This window comes from Periplaneta americana, chromosome 12 (assembly GCF_040183065.1).
Source record: "Periplaneta americana isolate PAMFEO1 chromosome 12, P.americana_PAMFEO1_priV1, whole genome shotgun sequence".
Lineage (NCBI taxonomy): Eukaryota > Metazoa > Arthropoda > Insecta > Blattodea > Blattidae > Periplaneta > Periplaneta americana.
In genome coordinates, this window is record NC_091128.1 from 54,603,709 (window position 1) to 54,627,950 (window position 24,242).

Here is a 24,242-nt window from a genome sequence, read left to right on the forward strand (position 1 = left end):
ATTTAACAGTCCTTCGAAATGATCATCACCCATTAATGACCGGATTTGTGGTCCTATAAAAATTCCTTCTTTCAGTTTAGCATCACTGACTTTGGGGAATTTCGATTTCAAGTACAAGAATCCATCAGACTGTTTATCCATAGCTTTGACAAAATTTTTCATTACTCATAACTTAATATGCAATGGAGGTAACAATATTTTTTCAGGATTCACTAAAGGGACATATGACACATTTTTCTGGCCAGGGATATGAGATTCACGTTTAGGCCATGATTTTGTAACATAGTGAGACTTCTTATCTCTGCTGTCCCAGAGGCATAAAAAACAGCAAAATTTGGTGAACCCAAGTTGCAAACCAAGCAATAAAGCAATGACCTTTAAATCACCACAGATATACCATTCATATTTTCCATATTGTATTTTCTCTACAGGTATTGATGGAAGTTCATTGCCAGTATGTAGCAGCACAGCCTTCAAACTAACTTTAGACGAATCTATGAATAGTCGCCACTCATCTGACCGGTGTTGAAGCCCAAGAGTTTCCATAACTGAACAAATATCATTACAGAACACAATACCATTTTCTTCAGAGAAGCAGTCCTTGAAATCACTATGGTGGCCATGATAACTACATATTCTTACGTCTTTTTGGAGTAGATTCCACCCTTTGAGTTTGGAAGCTAAACCTTCAGCTTGCTGTTTAGACAGATTTAAATCCCGAATCAGGTCATTAAGTCTTTCTGATTGGGAAAGTATGGTTCTGATAAATAGGTATTGGCTTTAAATGTAGGATCATTTTTATTTTCATCTGAAGCATTTTCAGTTTCAGTTAGGTCAGAATCAGAGTTATTACCTAAGGTCGTATCGGCATATACTGGTACAGGGAACTGTTCATTGTGTAAGACAGGTCTTATTGCAGATTTCAAATTAGGATACTTAACTATATGTTTTGTTTTAGATGTGATTCCTGTAATATTTGTCAAACAGAAATAACAATCACTTAAATGATCCTTCGGTTCCCTCCAAATCATAGGAATTGCAAATGGCATACGATGTGTACCCTTTTTTCATCCAGTCAGCAATCTAACACACGAAACACAGCATGTATTTGTGGTCCAGCTCTTATCAAAATCACCAGCCTGACAGCCAAAGCAAAGTTGATAACACTTCTTTACAAGTGGGGTCAAATGTCGCCTCTGAGACTTGGTCAGCTCACCACAAATATAGCAGAAACTGTCTACATGATTTACACACTTTCTTGGCATGATGAACAACACTAAGCACTAAAACACTACATACACAATACACTTCTGAAAAGAAAGGAAGGAACTATTTCACTACTGAACAAACTCACGGCCAGCTCGATACTGACACATCACAATGCCAGATGAACAGGTCTGAGCATGTCCAAACATGAATGAACCTGCACAGGATTGTTTTATGGTGCTTCAGCATAATATTACAAATCATTTCCTTAAATACAGCTTGGATAAAATCGCTACATATGAGGTAACGGTTCCTATGACAGGTCAAAGAAAACGTTAAAATCCGATTTTAAAAAGTAGCTGTCACAAAAAAAACTTTGCCTGATGGAAAAATTCTGACTACATATCTGAATTCAGTATGAAAAACTGCACTAGAATCACTAATCAGATTTCTTGTGAAGAAAACCTTGTCGGCCAGTTTGGCCTTCTTCAGAACTCAGAGTTAACCAAGTATGGCAAAATTTAACACGAGCAGGACATATAATACATATTCCGAAGATGTATAGAAAAATGATTAACTAGTACATCTTTGCTGTACTCACTTTGGAATCTGTCACTAAGAAAATTATACGTTCTTGAATAGTTAAAAAATTTGTCTCTGTAGTTACATAATGTTGTATTTATTTGGCAGAGTTTCCGGCATTCCAAGAGCATGTGCTGGAGAATGAGTTATGCCCTCTGGTGTTGGTGCTGGCAATGGATGACACAGAGAGCTATGTCAGAGCATCTGCCATTAAATGTTTGTGTTCAATGGTGCGTGTACAGCGTTTCTGGACAGACTGTCTTGCATCACAGGATCTACCGGTAAGATGTTATAAATTTTTTAAAATGTCTTAAAAAGTTAAAAATTGTTCAGGGCATGAGATGAGTGTCAGGTGATGATTGTATTATTTTCAAATCTTATACTTAATGTCCTCGTCCCTATCTTGTTCAACTGCTGTTTCAGCCTCCTTTGCGATATTGGTTGTGATCTACTGCGTCTTCTACTTTAGTGATTCTAATTCACTGCTTTCTTACCTTACTTTATTTTTTTTTTTAATTGGGTTATTTTACGACGCTGTATCAACATCTAGGTTATTTAGCGTCTGAATGATATGAAGGTTATAATGCCAGTGAAATGAGTCCAGGGTCCAGCACCGAAAGTTACCCAGCATTTGCTCATATTGGGTTGAGGGAAAACCCCGGAAAAAACCTCAACCAGGTAACTTGCCCCAACCGGGATTCGAACCCGGGCCACCTGGTTTTGCAGTCAGATGCGCTGACCGTTTCTCCACAGGTGTGGACTACCTTACTTTATACTACTGCTTGTGGTAAATAGACATTTAATTTACTTTTTGAAGAAACACAGCCTGGAATCTACCTCAGGACTGAACTTAATTGTTATAGTAAATTTAGTTACCTTCCAAAATAACAGATGAGTTTTATTTTAATATATATGTTTTTTTTTTTTTTTTTTGTAAGGTTTGTGTTTAACTCATGCACACATATCAAAATCATAAACACTGAGAAGTAAAATAATTGACTGATGAAAGTGTTCTGCCCTTTTTCTACTGAACACCAATTAACATGTTTCACTTCTGACACTAATTTTACTATGTCATACTATGACTTAACATTGAATAGCTTGTGTAATGCTTTTGCTATTGTGTTCATATTCCAGTAATCACCATATACAGATTTAACAGGATTTTATTCTCGCAACAACACTATATGGATGTCATAATAAATAGATTTACTTCAGTTTGAATAATTTCAAGGTAAAAATTGTTTCGGGGCCGGGTATCGATTCTGGGACCTTTGGCTTAGTGCACCAACGCTCTATCGACTGAGCTACCCAGGAACTACACCCGACATCATCTCAATTTTTTCCCTTTATATCCACACACCTTAAGTGGGCTGACAAGATGCCAGAAACCCAACTTTGAGTGCACACAAATTCTGTGTGACTTGAATTGTGGCTTTCTGTTAATGTACCTACAGTGATGTATGTCCGGATCGATACCCAGCCCCAAAACAATTTTTCCCTTGAAATTATTTAAGTCTGCTTCACAGGGAGCTATATCTGAAAGCCAGATTTGCATTACTTCAGTTACTTATCTTAACACTTTACTTGTTCCACTCATTATACTCAGTTTGTCTAGTATTACTTGTTTTACTTGTCTTATTTATTATACTTGTTTTATTTACACTTGTGTTATTATTAGGGCTTGGCTCTTTATGCACTAAAAACACCTAAAATATGCATGCAAATATGTACCGAAAATAATATAATATGCACTTAGGAAACAGGTCATCTTATTCAGACTCACCTATTTACATGTATCATTCGCTGGAGAAAGTAGCATCACAAAAGGCAACTAGAAGTCTTTCAATGTTTTCTGGAGACAAACTACGTCTGTTGTCCGTCAAAATGAATTTATGGGCTCAGAGTGATCTTTCTACATCAGCTGAGGTAATTGGACAATATTTATACACTGGTGCCACCAAAGGTTCGGAATATTCATCTGGCAAATGTACCCAAATTCCACTCAAGTACTGACTAATTGACTGAATCTTCTTTAGTCTTGTGTTCGAATTCAACACCTTTTCTAACTTGCATTTAATCTTCTCTCCAAATTTGCCTGGAATGGAATTCAGTGAACAAGTTGTTTTCTGAACAAGTTCAAGTGAGTAGTGAAGAAGTGCACCGCAAGATTCTAAGCTGTCAATGGCTTTTGGAAGTATAGAAAAATGTGCATGAATGAAAATAACGTCTTGATAAACAGTATCACATTCAAACACCATTTTTGATTAACAGACACATGCATACTCACAGACACATTCACAGCACAATCTGTTGCTACCAATACCACGTCATCAGACATCTCTGTAGCCATGGCCTGCTCATGGAATTCGCTGCCGCTGGAAATCAGGGGTAGTCTTAGTCCTCAGTTGTTTAAAATTAGATTGTTTAGAAATATTTTAAATCCACAGAATTAATTTTTAGGTATAACTTTTATTTATTATTATCATTATTATTATTATTATTATTATTATTATTATTATTATTATTATTATTGTTATTATTTTACACAGTCATTACTTTATTTTTCCATTAACACTAATATCTAGGTAATTATCATTGTCTCAATGTAACACGTGCTGTGTTGATCATACTAATTTTACTATTCCTTTAGTTGTGAGATTAAATTCATATGTATTAATTCTTTTTTTTTTTTTTTAAGTTAATACTTCTATACTAGAATGTATTTTCCTGTTTGTAATTATGTATTCGGTCTCTTTTTTATTATATATATATATATTTTTTATTATTATTATTTTAAAGTTAATACTGATTGTGTATATGTATTCAATCTCTCTTTTTTACTTTATTATGTTTATTATTATTTTTAAGTTAATATTTGTATACCGGTATGTATTTTTCTGTAAGTGATTTGATCCTGGTTAAGTGGAAGAGAAGGCCTGATGGCCTTAACTCTGCCAGAGAAAATAAAACTATTATTATTATTAATATTATTATTATTATTATTATTATTATTATTATTATTATTATTATTATTATTATTATTACTATTACTATTACTCATCAAGTTTTGTAACCACTTTTTTTTTTACTTGATTGTAATTCTACTTATAAAATGAAACTGCACCCACCTAGATAGGACAGGTTCAGGTGGCAGAGGAATCTCAAGTAGGCAATCTTTGTAGAACTGGACAAGAGCTGGTACTTTAGGAAACAGTTTTTTCTCCACTTGCAATTAAATCATTAACAACTGGAGACTGTGCATATATTTCTTCAGCAGTACAGTGTAATCCATGTGCTAAACAGGTTATGTCAGTTATTTGTATAAGATTTGGATGAAATACTTGGAGGGCCTTTGCTGCTTTTAACATATAAGAAGCTGCATCTCTGAGCAATACAAGCGCTTTACAACAATTATTCTCAATTTCAAATGGTCACAGTAGTAGCAGAGAATCATTTACAAATCTTGCTATTGTGCTAGTAGTTGCTATAGTAGTTTGCAAGCAAGAAGATGAGATTTGCCAGGTTCGTCTAGATGTAGCTTACTAACTACGAAATTTGCTATGTATTGGCGACATGAATGGGATGTCTCATTCCCTGATATCTAGACACAGTTCCCACCAATGTCAGATGATGATTATGATTCTACAAGCTGCCAACGTTACTACTGTAGTGGCATAGGAGAATTTGTAAGGATAAATTACAGTAGAACCTCTATTATCCATGATAATGAAGAGGATGGACTGAACGGTTAATCGAAAAAATCTGATAATCCGTACGATACAAGATTTTCGTACATTTAGTGAATAATGCTTACACTTTGATAATTTCCTCCATGATCTTGTATTGAACATGCTAGGTAGTGGATCAAAAGTTCACTGATTTAAGTCTGGTTATTAACAACAGGTTTTTAAGGGTTAAAGAAACTCCTTGTAATGGCTGTCTGTGGAAAGATAGGAATAGTAGAGGTCTCGTGTTGTAGATTTACATACTTTGTACACTTTATCCTGATTTTTATTAAATTGAACATACTTGAGACTCCAATCTCGTATTCTGAGTTGAGCCACAGTTTCTCGTTCTCCAAACCACTCGGCTATTTGTACCTTTTTAATACTCAGTACAACACGATTTTTTTAAATGCATGGAAGTCATTTTACGTAGAATTTGTACAGTACGACAACTCCAACAGTAGACCATACTGTGTAAGGGTAAAGTCTTGTAATAACCCCTCTAGAAAAAACAACGTGCTAATATAATGTACAGTACTTCATATATAAAAAAGCGACATAAAGACAATCGGATAATCCGCCAATCGGTTAATAGGGTGACTGATAAACGGAGTTATACTGTATATTAATAAAAGTAAGCAAGTCTCAAAATAAGGATAAAGCTTAGTTCTGCTAGAATACAAAACGACATTTAAACCATAATCAAGAAAACATTAAGTTTTTTTCTGCAAATTATTCACTTATGTGTTCATTTTATACATGTAGCATGAGTAAAATGAAGTATTGGTTTATGAGATCATGGATCTCGAATAGAACACAGCCATGCTGAAAACTGAATTTGGCAATTTTATGTCATGTGAGGATTTGCATCTTAAAGGACGATATATTTCTCTGTTGACAATGCTTAAAATCTCACTTCTGAACGCTTTCAGTGCGTTAATTTATCGAGTTTTAAATATTCACTTTGTTGCAGAGTAAAATGATGGTGATTCTTCAGAGTGAAAGTGAAGGAATAGTTCGTCGTGAAGCAGCTGCTTTGCTAAAAGAAATTTATGAACATCACAAGTTCCTGTAAGTTCATAGCAAAATAATACATGACTCTAACAAATTTGTAATATGATTTTATCTGAATTCTACAATATGTACCATGAATAATTCTGATCATGGTCTACTGCAATAAGGGTTTCCTATCTGTAGAAAGTTTTGTTCTAAAGTTAAATAAACTGTGGTTATTTTCTGTACGATTTTGGTCTGTGGAATTAATGTTTATGAAAGCATTGTAGGCCTAAAGTAGGAACATTAGAAATTATGTACACGTCACTGAATTAATTTACCCATTCATACAGATTTCATAATAACTGTTGTAATATTTTGTACTGGAATGCTTGCTATTCATCACCAAACACTGTATGTTTTTCGTCACTCATTGTCCAGCAGAATCTATCAGTGCAACTTCGTAAGGCGTAATTTGATCAAATATTTGATTAATTATAGTGTGAGAATTCTTTGAAATGTTCTGCTACGTTCTTACAAGAGTTTTAAAATAATGTTACTTGTATGAATACAGGAAGGCTGAACTGGGCAATGTGTTCATGGCAATGGCATATGCGGCTGTATCAGATCTGCACTGGGAGGTGAAAGTAAATGCACTTAACTTCTGGGAAAAAGTTATAGAACGACAGATGTCTGACCAGGGAATGATTGATGGAGTTTTTCCATCTGTTACATTTTCTAAAGAAAATCGAAAAATTGTAGTGCTGACAGAAAAAGAGATCAAACTGCGATTGAACAAAGTGTTGGAAGAGCTCGCACGCTTCAAATGTTTACAGGTATGTAGAAGTCAAATCATGAGTATGTTTTCTTATAAATTCCAATGAATAATTTATTTAAATAACATTTTAGTGTTTTTGTTATTGCACCAATGATACCTCAATATTGACTGAAATTGAAGTTTTCAGTTGCTCATTCTTGAAGGAAGAAATTTATACAAAAAATATTATTGGTATGAGGTGTGGTCATTAAATTCCGAGACTGTGTCTCCTGTGGGCGAAGGGATCACATGATTGATTGACTTGCGTGCGCAGCAGTGACAGTACCCATAGAGACTTTTTGTTGATATATTCGAATTTAGAATATCAAAATTATGTAACATTACATGTATTTGTTTAGGTTACAAAATGTCTTTTGACTAGTGTAATTAACTTGACTATTTCGTTTATATAATGTCATTCCATTTTCGGCCAATGAAGTGTAATGAAATTTTGAATTCCAACCAATTACAGTCTTACATCGCGATAATTTTTGCAGCTTAATTTATCGCTATCAATTTATCACATGGTCGTTCTTTTGTTTAGTCAGTGACGACAACTATTTCCCCATAAATCAATGAGCATGAATCCATTGTAAATAAAGTGTGCAATCCTATTTCCACATCTACATCCTCATCTTCTAATTCCATGTCCATTATGTCTAAAGAAAATTACACTCCTTCATAACAGTTGTTCATTTAATTGATATATTTATCGGGTTTTTTGTAATGTTATTATAAAATGTTTAAATTAAATTATGATTTGAGCAGATAATGAAAATGTATTTCTGTTATAATAACAAGAAAGAAAATGCAGTATATGTAATTAACATTGTTAAACTTGTATTTCTCTTTTCTCAATTGGCATTATTGAATAACATCCAATTTCTTTATTACAGTAATTGTTATTCATCTATTTCAACTTCACAATGTCTGAATAGATTAAGTATTCATAAATATACAATTATTAACATTTTGTGAGCAAATTTTAGTGATATGTTATTTACATTTTTATTTTATTCACGAAATAGCCCTAATAAATGTCACTCAAGGTTTGAGATTACTATCATCATCATCATCATTGGATCAACAACCCATTGAGAGTCCTAGCCTTCCTCAGTATTTTATTGCAGCCGTCTGTACTTCCGGGCTTGACTGTCAACATTCGTGCACCAATAAAGTTGGCATCCTCGTATACATTATCCTCCCATCTGCTCCTCGGTCTTCATTTGGATCTGCTTCCTCCAGGATTGGATGTAAAGGCTCTTTTAGCGGGTCTAGTATCGTCCATTCTTACCAGGTGTCCAGCCCACTGAATTCGACCAATTTTAATAACTGTTATAATATCTGGCTTCTTAAACAGATCGTATATTTCTTTATTATATCTAATTCTCCATTCATTATTTATTTTGACGGGTTCATAAATTGCTCTCAGAATTTTCCTCTCGAAGATACAGAATTTTCCTCTCGAAGATACTAAGTCTTCTGGTGTCCTGTTTGTTCATAGTCCAAGTTTCCGAGGCATACATCAACACTGGCCTAATAAACGTCTTATATATTCTTATTTTAGTTGAGATGGTTAAGAATTTCAATTTAATATATTTCAGTAATCCAAAGTAACATTTATTTGTTATATATATTCTTCTCTTAATTTCAAGACTGGTGTCGTCATTATTGATCATGGATCCAAGATATATAAAATTTTTTACATATTCAAATTTATAATTTTCAATTGTAAGATAAGTTGATGCTTTATTAATAATCAAATAGTGTAGGTTTATTACAGTCAAATTACACGTTGAACCTTTATTTTATTACATGAAATGGTATTTAAAAGTTTTTGACAAACGTTTTCGCCATAACCATGGCATCTTCAGGTCATATTAAAGGAGAACATAGTAACACATAATGAACACTTAAATATTCAGGTTAACACAATCGTTAAAAAGTTAAAAAACTGATGTGGTAGGCAGTCTGAACATATGCCATTAAAAAATACATGTAGCATGAAGTTAACGCCATGAAAAATATGGAATAGGCAAATAACACTGTACTAATTGATAAGTGTACAAAAAGTAGAATAAAGGCATAACAATCTTCAAATATAGGCAGGTGCAGTTCCCAAAATGATGAAAACATGCTACAGTATGTAGGTCACTCATGCTGCTGTTTTATGGGCGTATGAAATTAAAGCCCTGTAAAGTATAATGGGGTAATGTAAGAAAATTTATTAAATAGAGAATTAAGAAGAGGATATAAATTTTGAAGTCATGGTTAACGATACTTACAAAATGGTTGAGGAGAGGTTGACCTGAGTCCATTGATGCAGCAACACGACTGAGCTTTACAGTGAGATATAGCAAACCTAGTGGATAAACCGGAATTATTTCTGTACGATTTTGAAAAGCGGGTTATTTAAATTAGGATATTGTTCATTGAGTAAATGGGTATTATTATTATTAGAGTGGGTGGCTATGTAATACTCCTCTGCAGCATTCGTGTACTTATTATTATTATTAATGGTCACTTATCAATTAGTACAGTGTTATTTGCCTATTCCATATTTTTCATGGTGTTAACTTCATGCTACATGTATTTTTTAATGGCATATGTTCAGACTGCCTACCACATCAGTTTTTTAACTTTTCAACGATTGTGTTAACCTGAATATTTTAAGTGTTCATCATATGTTATTGTGTTCTCCTTTAATATGACCTGAAGATCCCATGGTTATGGCGAAAACGTTTGTCAAAAACTTTTAAATACCATTTAATGTAATAACATAAAGGTTCAACGTGTGTACTATTGATAAGTAATTTGACTGTAATAAACCTACACTATTTGATTGATACCATACTTATCGGTCCCAACATGCCTTTAAAATTTATTAATAATGTTTCCTTTGTTGTTGGAGATCATGTATTTAGTCTTGCTCTCATTAACTCTCAATCCCATTATCTTTGCTGCCATTTCCAGGGAGATAAATCGACCCTCACAAGTACTAACATTGTAACTCACTTTCTTACATTTTTCAGGAGATGAAAATGACGTTTTAAAATGATCATGTAAATTAGTGTATATAGATATGTAGAGTAACGATAAGATTTTATATACAATTGGGGAGGTTTAGAGTTACAATGATAGTACTGGAAGAAAAAGAAACAATTTAAGACCATATTAATCAGGACAACTCAAAACCATAAAAAATTGAGTTACAATGTTAGTACTTGGGAGGGTCGAAATGCCTCTTCTAGTGCTTTCTGTGACCTAGCAATAATATCTAGGTCGTGTGCGAATGCCAGAACTTGAACAGACTTATAATTTATTGTGTTAGTTGTCTGTATTCCTGTTGAGATTACTATAGATATTTTAATAATTGTTTTTAATTGAAATTATTTTAAAAAATACATTCTACAATAATTATCGTAAAATAAAGTATGCACATGTATGTGAAAATGCGTCCCTTATTACAAAACATATTTTTCTCTTCCTAGCAAATCATATTAATCACTTATTTTTATAGAAGAGTTTCTTGTGTTTCAAATTAATTTTGGAATTATCTTAAGTATTGTTTCCTCACAAGATCTGAAAATGGAAAATAACATCATTGGAATTCGAAATGTGTAAAAATGTTCCCAGGTGCTGTTATCTGCTCTCCAAGATCACGATCTTCAAGTAGTGTATAAAGCTGCTGATATAATCACAACACTAAATAGTGTGTTAGTGAGGCACGGCATCATGTCAGATTCTGAAGCACCAAAACCACTTCCTGACCTCATCAGTAACTGTGAGAAGCCTTCCACTAACAAGAACTTCAAAGGTGTGTATGATTCATATGGCTGTGAGGTAAAAAGTTCGCTGGCCTCTTCAGACAAAGTGAAGCAGGTGAAGACGACAAACATGGACAGTGGTGAAGGCGAGACCACCATAATACAATCAAGACTGACAAATGACTCGGAAAAAGTCATTGAAGCCATTGTTAATGAGACTGATATAAATCTTCTGGCTGACGTATATCGCGACTATCTCACTGTTGGTAATGATATTACCAGTGTTGCTACGAACTTTAAACTTGATTCACATGCTGATGTTAGCGCAAAAGAGTTCCTGTCTGTAACTTCAAAGCTTGATCTTAGAGAGATGGTTACACAAAAAAATCAGTGGTTGGATTACTGTAGCAATAATCTGCATTCATTATTAGACGACATCCTTTCCTCTCGTGCTGGAACAGAATCAAATGCAATGGATTGTTATTAAGTACTATTTGCGGCAGTAAGTTGTTATCTGTTCGTCTATAGGTTGAGCTGGGATCAAAATAGTGCTGTGTCACGTTCCTTAATATTTGAAGGGATTACTTTTTATATGTAGAGGTTACTTGTAGTTGCAGATGAATCATCTCTCGTCTCTGAAATATGAAACTCCAGTTGCCCCCCCCCCTTTTTTTCATTTAGTTGTTTCATTGTCAAAAAAACTAACAGATGGGGGGAATTGTAATAAGAGTAGTGTAAACACTTTTACAGTATACAATCTTATGAACCATATTTTCCAATATGGCAAATAGTGGCTATTAGTAATTCAAAACTGCACACAGATCTGCACAGCAGATAGACAAATATAAAAAAATTAATTGCCTATATGAACTGTAAGGCGGCCGGGTAGCTCAGTTGGTAGAGCAGCTGGCTATGGACTGGAAGGTCCAGGGTTCGATCCCAGGTGGTGACAGGATTTTTTCTCGTTGCCAAACTTTCAGAACGGCCCCGAGGTTCACTCATCCTCCTATAAAATTGAGTACCGGGTCTTTCCCGGGGGTAAAAGGCGGTCAGAGCGTGGTGCCAAGGTTATGGAAAGCATGGGGCTCTACTTCCATGCCCCCCAAGTGCCTTCATGGCATGTTACGGGGATACCTTTACCTTTTTTATAAGAACTGTAAAGATTTGAAAACTTGATGCTATGTTGCATCCTTTGGGAGTGTAGTTGAGTTGCCACCCTGTGTAAATTGCTATTGTGTCACATGCCATGTGAGAGAAGGATGTGCACTTAACTCACTACGTCAGCTAAATAAGTACTGTCTGTTCTAGACTGCCTAGGGATACTCAGTTTTTTCGGTAATCTTTTATTTAAGCTTCAGTTTCGTAATCTTTTAGTTAGTATGAGCAGTAAATTTTTTTATATTTGTCTGCAATGTGCGTAGTTTGAGGGGAAGTTTCGACTTGAGTTCATTAACAGATCTCTTGACAGATTATGTAATCATCACATACTTTGTAATTGCTATTTGAACAGATCTTGAATTCATCTCTCGTAAATGCTTTTATTAATCAATCCTCAAAGTGGCAGTCTTCGACACACAATTGAATTAATGATATAATTACTGCATCTAGCAGTATTTTGCAAGTCTTATTAAACAGGGTCTTGTGTTGCATGTAGGAACAACACATACGTCATAAAATAAGGGATGTTTATGGTTTCAGAACTAAAATTACATGCTGTTTCATACTGCCCTCCTTGACGGTCATAATTTAAAAGTATTATATAATCTTTTTTCTTTGATTTTATATTGTGACAGAGTAATGTCTAACCTGTGCCCTTAATTTTTTATTTGTTCACTTGAGACTATGCTTCAAGTGGTAAATAATACATGATCCTGTTGTTTTGGGTCACTAGAATAGTTTTGAAACACAGAATAACTATCAGCAATGTTTTAACTCTCCCATCATTTTGGAGAACGCCCCTTGACAGTCTGTGTATCACTGCATCGTCCTGAACCAGTTCAGAAAATACCCATGCTCTTAACTTCTCCTCGAAGAGTTCTTCAGGACTGGAAAACTGATGATCATGGAGTCGAATCTTTACATTGGGAAAGACAAAAGAGTCATACGGTGCCAAGTAGATTGTATGGCAGTCCTTCAATAAATGTAATTGTTACATGCTCAATGTGGACACAAGCATTGATTGTCTTGATGCAACATAATGTTTCCCAATCAGTCCTTGGTTAATTTTTCTGGATAGTTTTGCATATTCTGAAAAGATACACCTTAATTTATTATTTTGTAATAACAGTCTATTGATTTACAAGTATAACATGCTCACATGGTTACTCTTTGAGCTGAAAATGGCCACCATTTTCTTTTCTAAATATATTTACTCATTCATTCTTGGCCTAATTGGAAGTTTGTCATCAGAGAAGAAGCTACTAATAACTGGTGCTTAGTCTCAGCTTAAAATTGGAAGATTCAAGTTCTAGCACCTGCCAGCCCCATCTGTGACTACAGTGCTAGCATGCTGGCCTTCCATCCAGCCAAGTCGTGATGGAATTTGTGGTGGACAAAACAGATGTTGCAGAGGGTTTTTTGTGGGGTACTTCCGTTCCTCTCTATCATTCCACCAACACTCTCCTCTTCACTCCTCATTTCATCCATCATCCGCAGTAGTACAAATAGGTTGGGGTGAAATCTTGGGGTTAGTATGGTTTCCAGTGCTGATAGAGGAAGGGCTTGGGGCTTCGGGCCCCTGGAGCTTATCATCTGCAAAATGGGGCAGAATGGCCCACCTGTTAGCTTCGGATTCACGAATGCCACATAGGCCACCTGTCAGGCTTGGAATATTTATTGCATATAAGGGCGTACGGGCATGCAATGGGCCAAACTGTGCCTCAATGTACGGATTCATTCTGGGTTCAGCCCTCGTAAAGCCAAGCCAACCCAACCTATCACCTGCCATAACATCAGAAACATAGTGAGAGCATTTTGTGACACTGTTCCATTTTAGTCTTTCCCCCCCCCCCCCCCCCCACTCAAGTGATAGGAAACCATCTTTTAGAAATATTCCTCACTCTAAGATGCTCATGGAAGATACATTTGACAAACCAGTCACTAGCGCCCACTGAATACCCTTGTAGGTCAGTCTTCGGTGTTTTTAAATGTTTGTTTCAGACATTGCTAAGTTTTTCTCAGTCACTATTGTTGATTATCTTGCACTTTTCATCTCCTCTTTTAAACATTCTCGCCCACTTTTAAATTCCCAAAGCCAACGGAATCTGTAACACAGAAATGTCTGTAACAGAAGCTAAACTGGCTATTAAGCCACTTTTAAAAAATATTGCACAAAATCATGCAGTGGCAGTTCTCCAGTGAAGCATTGGAATCGCCAAGTCACTGTGTTTTAGAAGAAAAATGTGTATATATTTTTCAAATAATTGAATTCATTATTAAGTTTTTATAAATGTTATTAGATATTTTTTGCCACTAATCAAAATGTTACCATCAGTGTCTCATATACGGAATTTCTCAGTGAGGTGACAGTTCTGAACCGCAATGAAATCAGTTATTGACGTGACTCACGAAGCCAGCTATGAATTACTGTGTCTGGTCTTGTGTTGAGGGTAGGTCTGTTGTTGAGGGGTAAGGGAAGTGCCTAACATTGCCATGGCAATTGACAGAATTACTCATTTCGTCTCACTTCTGTAACAAGTGAGCACTGTGGCAGGGTTGTAGTGTGTTTGTAGTGACAAACAGCTACAACTAAGATTAGCAGACTTAATTTTTTTTAACTTGGTTGTTTTATGATGCTGTATCAACTACTGGGTTAATAAATGTCGATGTAATTGGTGTTAGCAAGATGGTATTTGGCGAGATGAGGCCGAGGATTCGCCATAGATTACCTAACATTCGCCTGACAGTTGGGGAAAACCTCGGAAAAAACCAAATAAGTAATCAGCCCAAGCGGGAATCAAACCCATGCCCGATGCAACTTTGGATCAGCAGGCAAATGTGCTACCGCCTGAGCTATGCCACTGACTGACTTCATATTCTATACTATATATTGTCATCAAACTTGGAATATAGTTTTGAATTGCAGGAGTGGATGGTGTATTAATTGTAGTATACGAAATATTTTGTGATTTTAGAGTCTTTTAAGTGCTCTATTGTTAACATACAATGAATTCCAGAAATTATTTAGTGTTTAGTTTACTTGGAACTCTATTTTCGCATTGGAAAGAGAAAGACAAGAAGGATTTGTTTAATCATAGTAGACTTCAAGTCAGTGTTTTGTTTAGAAAAATCATGTGGTGATAAAAATAAATTTAACTCAGAAACTTTCGTTAGGAAATTTAAATCCCAATGGATGTTGAACATAAATGGTTGTGTCTCAGTAGTTATTTTTAAAAGTTGTACTGTTGGCCTTGTTTATTAATTTGGCATAAAAATGAGCGCATGGAACAGGGATTTCAAGAGCACTACATGTGCGTTTTGGAAGCATGAATGTTTGCTAGAGTATTTAAAGAACTATCTTGGGTTTAAAGCATTAGAAAAGAATATGAATACAGTTTCTGATACTCTGAAAGAAAGTTCAAGATTTTACATAATTTAATACAATGAAAATATAAGATTGCTTTAGTAATGAATTATTCAGTTACAGTACAGCTTTATTTTTAAGCTTTATTTCAAGAGAGATTCAGGAAGCTAATATAATTTCATAAACATCAGCTGCCTCTGTTTTTGTTTCCAATCATAAACTTGTCTCTAGGAAGTGCATGTTGTTTTGAAATGGCCAGGACGATCTTTATCCCAGTATGAGGCAGTGTTCCGCGATAATCGTCAGTCATTTGTGATAGGCAACTTGAGGATGAATCTCATTTTGTACTTTAATAGTTGGCGAGACAGCATAAGTTATACTAATCAGTGCTGCATATTGTTTATGTTTACGTAAAATCATTGAAACATAATTAAATATTTTTTTCCTTTTTTGTCACATATTTTCCCGATTTTTCATACAAAAAATAAATATTTTCCCGATTTTTAGCACCTAAAAATCCGAGCCCTAGTTATCACTTTCTACCATGAAATACCTTTCACCACAACATTATTATATTGACCTACATAAAGATTAATTTTTTGTCCTACAGAATATATCTGTTATAGTAACAATGGTTATTAGAGGAGAAAAATTCGCTCCGGCGCTGGGGATCGAACCCAGGAGGGATTCAGTCCAGTGCTGTGGATTGAACTTCGGCGTAGCTCAGTGGTTATAGCACTTGGTATGTAGAACCAAGGACCGGGTTCGATCCCAGGTGCCAGAGCAAATTTTTCTCATCTAATAATCATTGTTACCATAACAGATATATTCTGTAGGATCAAAAATTAATCTTTACGTAGATTTTTCGCCCAGCAGTGCATAATGCTGTGGAATCCCGGCCACCAAGTCATTCAATTGAGTGCTCTCCTTGTATAATGGCAACTTAATGTTGAACTTGGAGTCAGGCCAAAAGAGAAAAACAATAGAAGAAAGAGATTCGATCCGATGCTGTGGATTGAACTTTGGCGTGGCTCAGTGGCTAGAGCACTTAGTACGTAGAACCAAGGACCCGGGTTCGATCCCCAGTGCCGGAGCGAATTTTTCTCCTCTAATAACCATTATTATATTGCTTTACCTTCAGGTAAACATGACGAGGTTTGCATGTAAATATTACTGTTCTCAGTGCAACAGCACAATCCATTACCGCAAATGTTGAATGTGTGTTGCATTTACTTAAAGACAGTGTCTCACTTGATTCTGACATTCCTTTGTCACTCTTAAAAGTGTTGTTTGTGGAATGTGTTGGATAACATGGGTGATCCTTTGCTTCAATTCATTAAATTTGTAGATGCAGGCTCTGTCTGAAAATCAATCTGTTTTACATACACCCATAGAAAAAAATAATTACAGATGTGAGGCCTGGTGGAGGCCATGACTGAGATCCATCTCGTCCAATCCATTACACACCGAACATGTTAATCTGATTCTCACAAACTGTTATAGCATAATGTGGGTAGCCTCATATAGCTGAAACCACATTCTCTTCTGTTTATTCAATGATATATCATATAGGAAGTCCATTAAAATGCTGTTCAACAATTCGCCAAATGTGTACTGGTTCACATTTCCTTAAGAAAATATGGTCATAACAATTGTCATCTGTAGCTGATATCCCTGAATCATTGAACCTGTTTACAGTGATATTGAAGTACTGTTGCTGTACAGTTGGGATAACATGACGCAACTTAACGACATCATTAGCCTTAGTTGCTTTTGTTGGAACCTTATCTGTATAAGCGAGAGGAGTATTGTTCAAAGTGCAAAGCTTTACAGGTTTAACAAGTGTGAAATCGTGGCTTGCAATATTGCTACTGTTTAGAAATTCCAACACAATTGGATTTGAAGAAAATTCAAGTAACTACCCATTTTTTGTCCTTTCACAGTTACACTCTTCTTAAATAATGGATCTAAATGATCTTGGAAATAAAAAAAAAAAAACATATTTTGTACATGAATATACACAGTATCTTTTCTTTATCTTTTTCAGTTCCAAAGCAGGAAAATCTCTGCCACATGCAATGTAAGAATGACCTCATGTCGGTAACATATTATGATACACCACAAAAAAAAAAGGCTATTGTGTAATGATACACCACAAAAAAACTGGCTATTGTGTACTAAAGTGTATTGGAACTGAAACCATGGTTCGGTATCTGTTCTAGCCTGTGCATGCATCTTTCGAAGATGTACAATTTCTGCACACTGGATAACACGTGATTTCGAAGAAAATTAATAACGAAATTACTCAATTAGGGCCTGATCTCATCATAAGCATACATAACAGCCTTGTCTTTTCTAAAAACCTATGAACACCGAAAATATATACCATCCATGGCTGTCTGTAATAGAACATGTTGAAACAGGTTTATGAGGAACTGGTATGTTCTGCACAAAATCAAATGTGACATTTCTTACAACCTCTTCTCCCATTTAACAAGTTCTTCACAATTTTGCATACTAATGTAAAATGATTTTGCTTATAATTTATGGAGTTTTAGTTCCTCTCTCCTTGCCTTCACAGTTACATTTGTTTCCCTCTGGATTTTGCATTTAAGCTGCTCATATGAACTGCGTATGTTCACTCTAAGCCACCCAAATCCATAGTTGAAATTATCTTTGTAATAGTCATAAAAGTAGCCTACTGATATTTCACATTTTGCCTGAATACTTACTTACAAATGGCTTTTAAAGAACCTAGAGGTTAATTTCCACCCTCACATAAGCCCACCATCAGTCCCTATCCTGAGCAAGATTAATCCAGTCCCTAGTATCATATCCCACCTCTCTCAGATCCATTTTAATATTATCCTCCCATCTACGTCTCAGTCTCCCCATAGGTCTTTTTCCCTCTGGCCTCCCCAATAATACATATGGATTTCTAGATTCGCCCATACATGCAATAACTCTGCTCATCTGAAACATCTGGATTTAATGTTTCTAATTATGTCAGGTGAAGAATACACCTTTTGCCTAAATTCTGATACAAAATAAAGAAAAGAAATTCAGTCTGATTAATCTTAAAGTAGTCGCGCGTGGTGTTGTGAACACCCCAATCAGATATTATGGAGCTCGTAACTACATATTCAGTAAGTCTATACTTCTGAAACTTTCAGTACCTTTATTGGAATTGGTAAGGCTACAATAATCGTAAACATGTTTGAAATCAGAATTCGCATACTCAAGATAATAACGGTTTAAGTGGATGGGGTGGTTAAGCGCGACTGCTTAAGGGTTAATAATTTTTAGGCATAATCCAGGTCAATGCAGTGACAGAAATAATGGAAAATTTCTTATATAATACATTGCCCTTAACAACGAGAAGAGCAAGTGTAATGTTGAAGCATACGGTTATTTTAAGAAAACAGATTACTGAACTTATAGAAAAAAAATCAGAATATGAATATTTATTACTTGATTGCATGGTGTGTTGGGGATTGCTTGTGTTTTATTCTCTTGTTTATTTTACCGTAAATGTTTTCTATTAAGAATGGAGTTAAAAACGTTAATGATTAAATATGTATATATCACACAGGAAAATATTGCATTTGGTATTGTTCAATAATTTTCACATCTTTATCCATATTCCTCTTTTCAGTAGCCATATAGTTTTTAAGTAAGGGGCCATTATATAGAAGGCTTTCCCTTTTAGGATACAAACTGTGCTTCATCATAAACCAAAGCATTGTTTATTATAGTGAAATACTAGTACTTGTTATTGTAAACATTTTGTATTCAATGTATAAATAAAGTATTTTTGTAACTTTTTCATATAAACAATGCAAGCTGTCAATCCGTGAGTACTGATAATGTTGTAACAAGGTATTATTTGTAGGTATCAGTACATCTTCTGAGCTTCCCTTTGTTGATCAAATGTATTTGTAAGGACAGGAAGTTAATCGACATTTTTATATCTTTTGTTGTAACAAGCATAATGGATCTCTGTATATGTTTTGTCACTTGGTTGGTATAATATTACGTTCATAAATTTACGTACTTGATTTATTTCTTGTTATACAGTACAGTGTAGAATTATTGTTTTTATTATAAATTTTAAGCGTGTTCCTTTAATACTTACTTGTTCATTACTTTTGCTGCCTGTTCTTGTAGTCTGAGATGCTCTCCTCAAGTGCGTATATACGAAGTTCTCTCTTTGTTTTTATACAGGGTGTAACGAAAATAGTGGGCAAAACTTTTGGTATGGATTTCTCATAGGTAAAGAAGAAAAAAAGGTTATATGAACATGGATCCGGAAATGCCTGGTTGCCGCACTATAGGGGTTACAAGGAGGATCATTGTGCACTACAAAACTTAGGTATTAGTTGATTAATGTTTTTCAGTCTGTGTACATTTGTTTACAAGAACTGTTCAAAATGTCCACCTCCTGCCTGAATACAGGCCACAGTTCGTTGTCGCACTGACGTCCAGACCTGCTCCCAAATTCCTGGCATAGCACATATTGTCGGACAATATTGCTCAATTCGCAGACGGAGAGTTTCTACATCGTTCACAAGAGTCGAATACACAAGTGACTTCAAGTGCCTCCACAAGTAGAAGTCCAGTGGGTTGAGATCTGGTGAGCGTGAAGGCCAAGCAGTTGTTCCACCTTGCCCTATCCATTGGCCAGGGAATGTTGCATTAAGATGTCTACGTATATACAGAGTGAAATATGTGCGAATTGAGCAACACTGTCGGACAATATGTGCTATGCCAGGAATTTGGGAGCAGGTCTGGACATCAGTGCGACAACGAACTATGGCCCGTATTCAGGCAGGAGGTGGACATTTTGAACAGTTCCTGTAAACAAATGTACACAGACTGAAACATTAATCAACTAATACCTAGCTTCTGTAGTGCACAATGACCCCTATAATGCGGTAACCAGGAATTTCCAGACCTATGTTCATATTACCTTTTTTTCTTCTCTACATAAGAGGAATTCATATCTGAAGTTTTGCCCACTATTTTCGTTACACTCTGTATGTATAGATGGTAAGGATAGGTTCAAGTAAACATTACTATATTTGGAAAATGTTGCTTCCAAAGTTCATAATATCGTGCAATTATGTAACAGAATGTATTTTATATTGTATTTATCACCTTTTAAATGTAGAACAATTTCTTCACATATATTTGTAAAGTTATGTTTGCCAGAGTCTATAAAATCATGTCTTTGATCAAGTGAAATATGGAACATATTCTTCGATCGCAATTTACTTTACTTACTTATTCTGATCCTCTTCTACCTTTTGGTGTCGAGGTTTTGCAAAGAGCTCGCCATTGTTTGCGATCTACTGCAATTTTTAGCTCGTTCTAAGGATACTCCTTCAATTGTCCTTCTACCTTGTCCTTTGAATCCGTCCGGTTAGCTCTTTGCCTTTACTTTTAAACATAGAATTTTCAAGTGTGTAGGGGATTGGCCTACAGCACTCTAGCCTAGTGAAGGGCTGCCTCCTCTCTGCATCTAGGCATGCATTGGGAAATTATAATGTGTTCCCTCATGACAATATGACATTTCCTTCATACTGGTTATTACAGTTATCCTGATGATTCTTGGTTCGTCAGAGCCTTGTCTGCTAGACAGGGTATGCCACGTGTAGGAGAGGTTGACTTGGATAGAAGAGGCTATGTATGACGCTTTCATATCCCTTATACTCCTTTGATCGCAATGAATAAACACAATTACTGGTAACGTGAGCATCTGGATTGAAACCTGTAAAATTGACCACCTACGTTAATAGAGTGCATAATAAAATTGCATTTGGAATAACAAATGAATGTACTTGGCACTTTGAAAGCTGATGAAATAGACACACTTTAAACAGCAGCTGCCAGACCCATTGTTATTTTATTTCTACAACTGCTATTTTGGTTGTAGGAGATAGTGAATAACAAAATCGTGGTGAGAGAACCAAAGGACAGTGGTAATGATGGTGCTGGCAGCAACAACACTGGTGGTGATTGCAAGGTAAACATCAGAGAGAGAGAGAAGAAATTATTATAACAGGAATACAGAATGTACATTTTGTAACACTTGAAACCATGCAAATTTCTCTCCTAAGTTCATTCTTTAGATATTGCAACTAAGAAGTTAACATGAATACATTTGTCTGGAATTTCTAAGTTCTGTGAATTATATAAATACAACGTTTTAAATATGACATTAACCTGTCTTTGCCTGTCTAAATTTGTCAATTTATTCTGCATATGGGTATATTTCCTTTCGGTAGACTTTTGCATAAATTTAAATGTAACATTGCTGAAGTCTTCACAATGTGATACCACTGCCCTATGAACTTTTTGGTACTCCCAGTAGCTGACTTCTTTGAACTTTTGTTTTGACATTAAAATTCTACAACGGCAAAAGAACCAACAGATATATTTTCATTGCTAGCTGTTTGTTCAAGCACTGGGACATCTGTGACTACATCTGGTTTCATAAAAGGTTGAACAGCTTCTGGTACAATGTCTTCAACTTCATTATTTGACAAACAGTCATCCAACCCAAAACTTGAGTCATGTAATGAAATAGCTCCATCACTTTCATCAGAACTTTGTACAATTTTCTGAGTCTTTTCTTATTCACTGTAGCCGAAGTAGTTGTTGCACTTTTCTTTTTTCTTTTTTCACTAGTGGCGGTGGCACTTTCAAATTCCTCTTGCTGAATATCAGAAAGAATGGAAGAATAAATGCTTTTGCCAGGAGAATGTTAAATTTCTTCTTCCTTTTCCTCAGAGGTTGAGTTCCAGTTGCACGGGATTCCTTCAGAAAGTTTGTGAAGGCTTCTTTCCATATTTGTGAGTTTCCATTGTCATTTTCTGCTCCTTCATTTGTTTGAATCCTCTTCAACACCTCATTTTTATTGAGAGGATAAATTCCATTCCCCTTGAAACCAGCTTTCAAGTTTTTTCTGCAGATCCATTTTGATTTGGGCTGTTGAGACATGACTTGAGCAGTCTAGGAAAGTGGTCCTTAGGAATAGTTTCCCTATGTGTTGTCTTCCATTTATGCAAACTTCAGCCCACTTGACTTTTAGTGGCCTGAAAAAGGCCACGTTAAATGGCTGGCAGAGATGGTTGCATTCTCGGACTACAGATGGTGAGATATGGGAAGCTAAGTTGTCGCCAATCATTACTTTTGGCAAAGCATCATCAAAACTTTTGAAGTAAGGGAGTACAAGAGAATAAAAATAATCTTCAAATATGGCCATATTGAACCACGAATTTTTTTATCGGTTGTACTGTGTACCTTTGGGCCCACCTTCAGTCCAGGAATTATACATGTTTTCTGCTCAATACACCACTTATGGTGGAAGCAGATGTCCACTGTCAGAGCCACTGAACATGAAAGAAAAACTAGTCTGAGAATGGTCAGTTATTTTCTCTGGATGGTGGCATCCTAGTCTGATATAATTTTTTTTTTCTGCCAGGATCATCTGTGGTGTTTGTTTCATCGTGGTTCAATATCACCTCTGGAGGGACACCAGCCAAAGAAGTATCCAGGTCTTTAAAATATTCTTCTAGTGTTTCCTTCCACACGGCTGCTCTGGAACATTTTATATTTTGGCAGAGATGTTCAGACAAAATCACCTTGTATCTTTGGAGAAACCCATGGGCCCATGCTTTTCCAGGCATATTATTCTGGAATCGTTTTTCTTTTATGCCCTTTTGGTCCAGAAATGACTATAATCAAACGAATGTCAAATGCTGTGAGAGAGAGGGAAACCCCAATCTGAAGATATTTTTATACATTCTGTCAATATATTTTCGTCTTCTTCATGTAAAACATATGGTCTACCAAATTTTCTAGTATGTTTTCCCTTTGTGTGTCTTTCAATTGTTGATTTATTAATACCATATTTCTCAGCTGCTTTCCGATAACTTTTACATCTGCCACTGCCTTTTCCAGATTTTCACCCATATAATCATGGTAAGTCCGGGCACCAACAGCTCTAGAATGCGGTAATTTATCCATGTTGCAACTTTTGATTACAAGATGTTACCAAATGTGTCATCCAGATAATCGTGAACGTCTGTGTTCAATGAGATGGTGTACCACCCTGTTGGAACACGATATTCATGTTGTTTTCCTGTTGCAGTTGTGGTTTGAAAAAGTTTTCAGCGTGTCCAGGTATGGTCCTGATCGAACTAATTCCTGTGCAAAGATAAATGGCCCATACAGATTATGGCAACTTACCACACACCAAACATTAACTACTGTACTCCAACCACGAGAAAGTCTCTGTGGAATGAGACGAAGTGGGGTAATGCTGTGAATGAATGTTGATGTCATAAGGTCACACATGTGGGTACTCGTATCTCTATTGGCTAGCTCTCACAGCACAAACAATAACATTGATACATACATATTTATACTACCCTAGTTACAAAATTAGATCACTGTTAATCTCCTGGTCTCTTAATCCCTCATACAGGAAATAACATATGCAGGAGAGCGCATGGTTTTTAAACTGACGTTATAACAATAATGTTATCTATCTACTTCGCTCCAATAGATGACGCAATAGTAAGCACATTCCTTTCACGGTTGATCTCCTGGTTGGAGAACAG

At 35.6% G+C, this 24,242-nt stretch overlaps 1 protein-coding gene across 1 annotated transcript in view; it reads left to right on the top strand.

Moving 5' to 3' along the window:
- LOC138710444 (BRCA1-associated ATM activator 1) overlaps positions 1 to 11,797 on the top strand; it is a 53,792-nt gene extending 41,995 nt beyond the window's left edge. Inside the window, exons 7-10 of the mRNA XM_069841343.1 lie at positions 1,897 to 2,069; positions 6,490 to 6,587; positions 7,084 to 7,345; positions 10,963 to 11,797. Coding sequence (XP_069697444.1) covers positions 1,897 to 2,069; positions 6,490 to 6,587; positions 7,084 to 7,345; positions 10,963 to 11,580 — 1,151 coding nt within the window. The 3' untranslated portion in view covers positions 11,581 to 11,797. The remainder of the gene's footprint in view (positions 1 to 1,896; positions 2,070 to 6,489; positions 6,588 to 7,083; positions 7,346 to 10,962) is intronic.
- Positions 11,798 to 24,242: the final 12,445 nt, after the last annotated feature.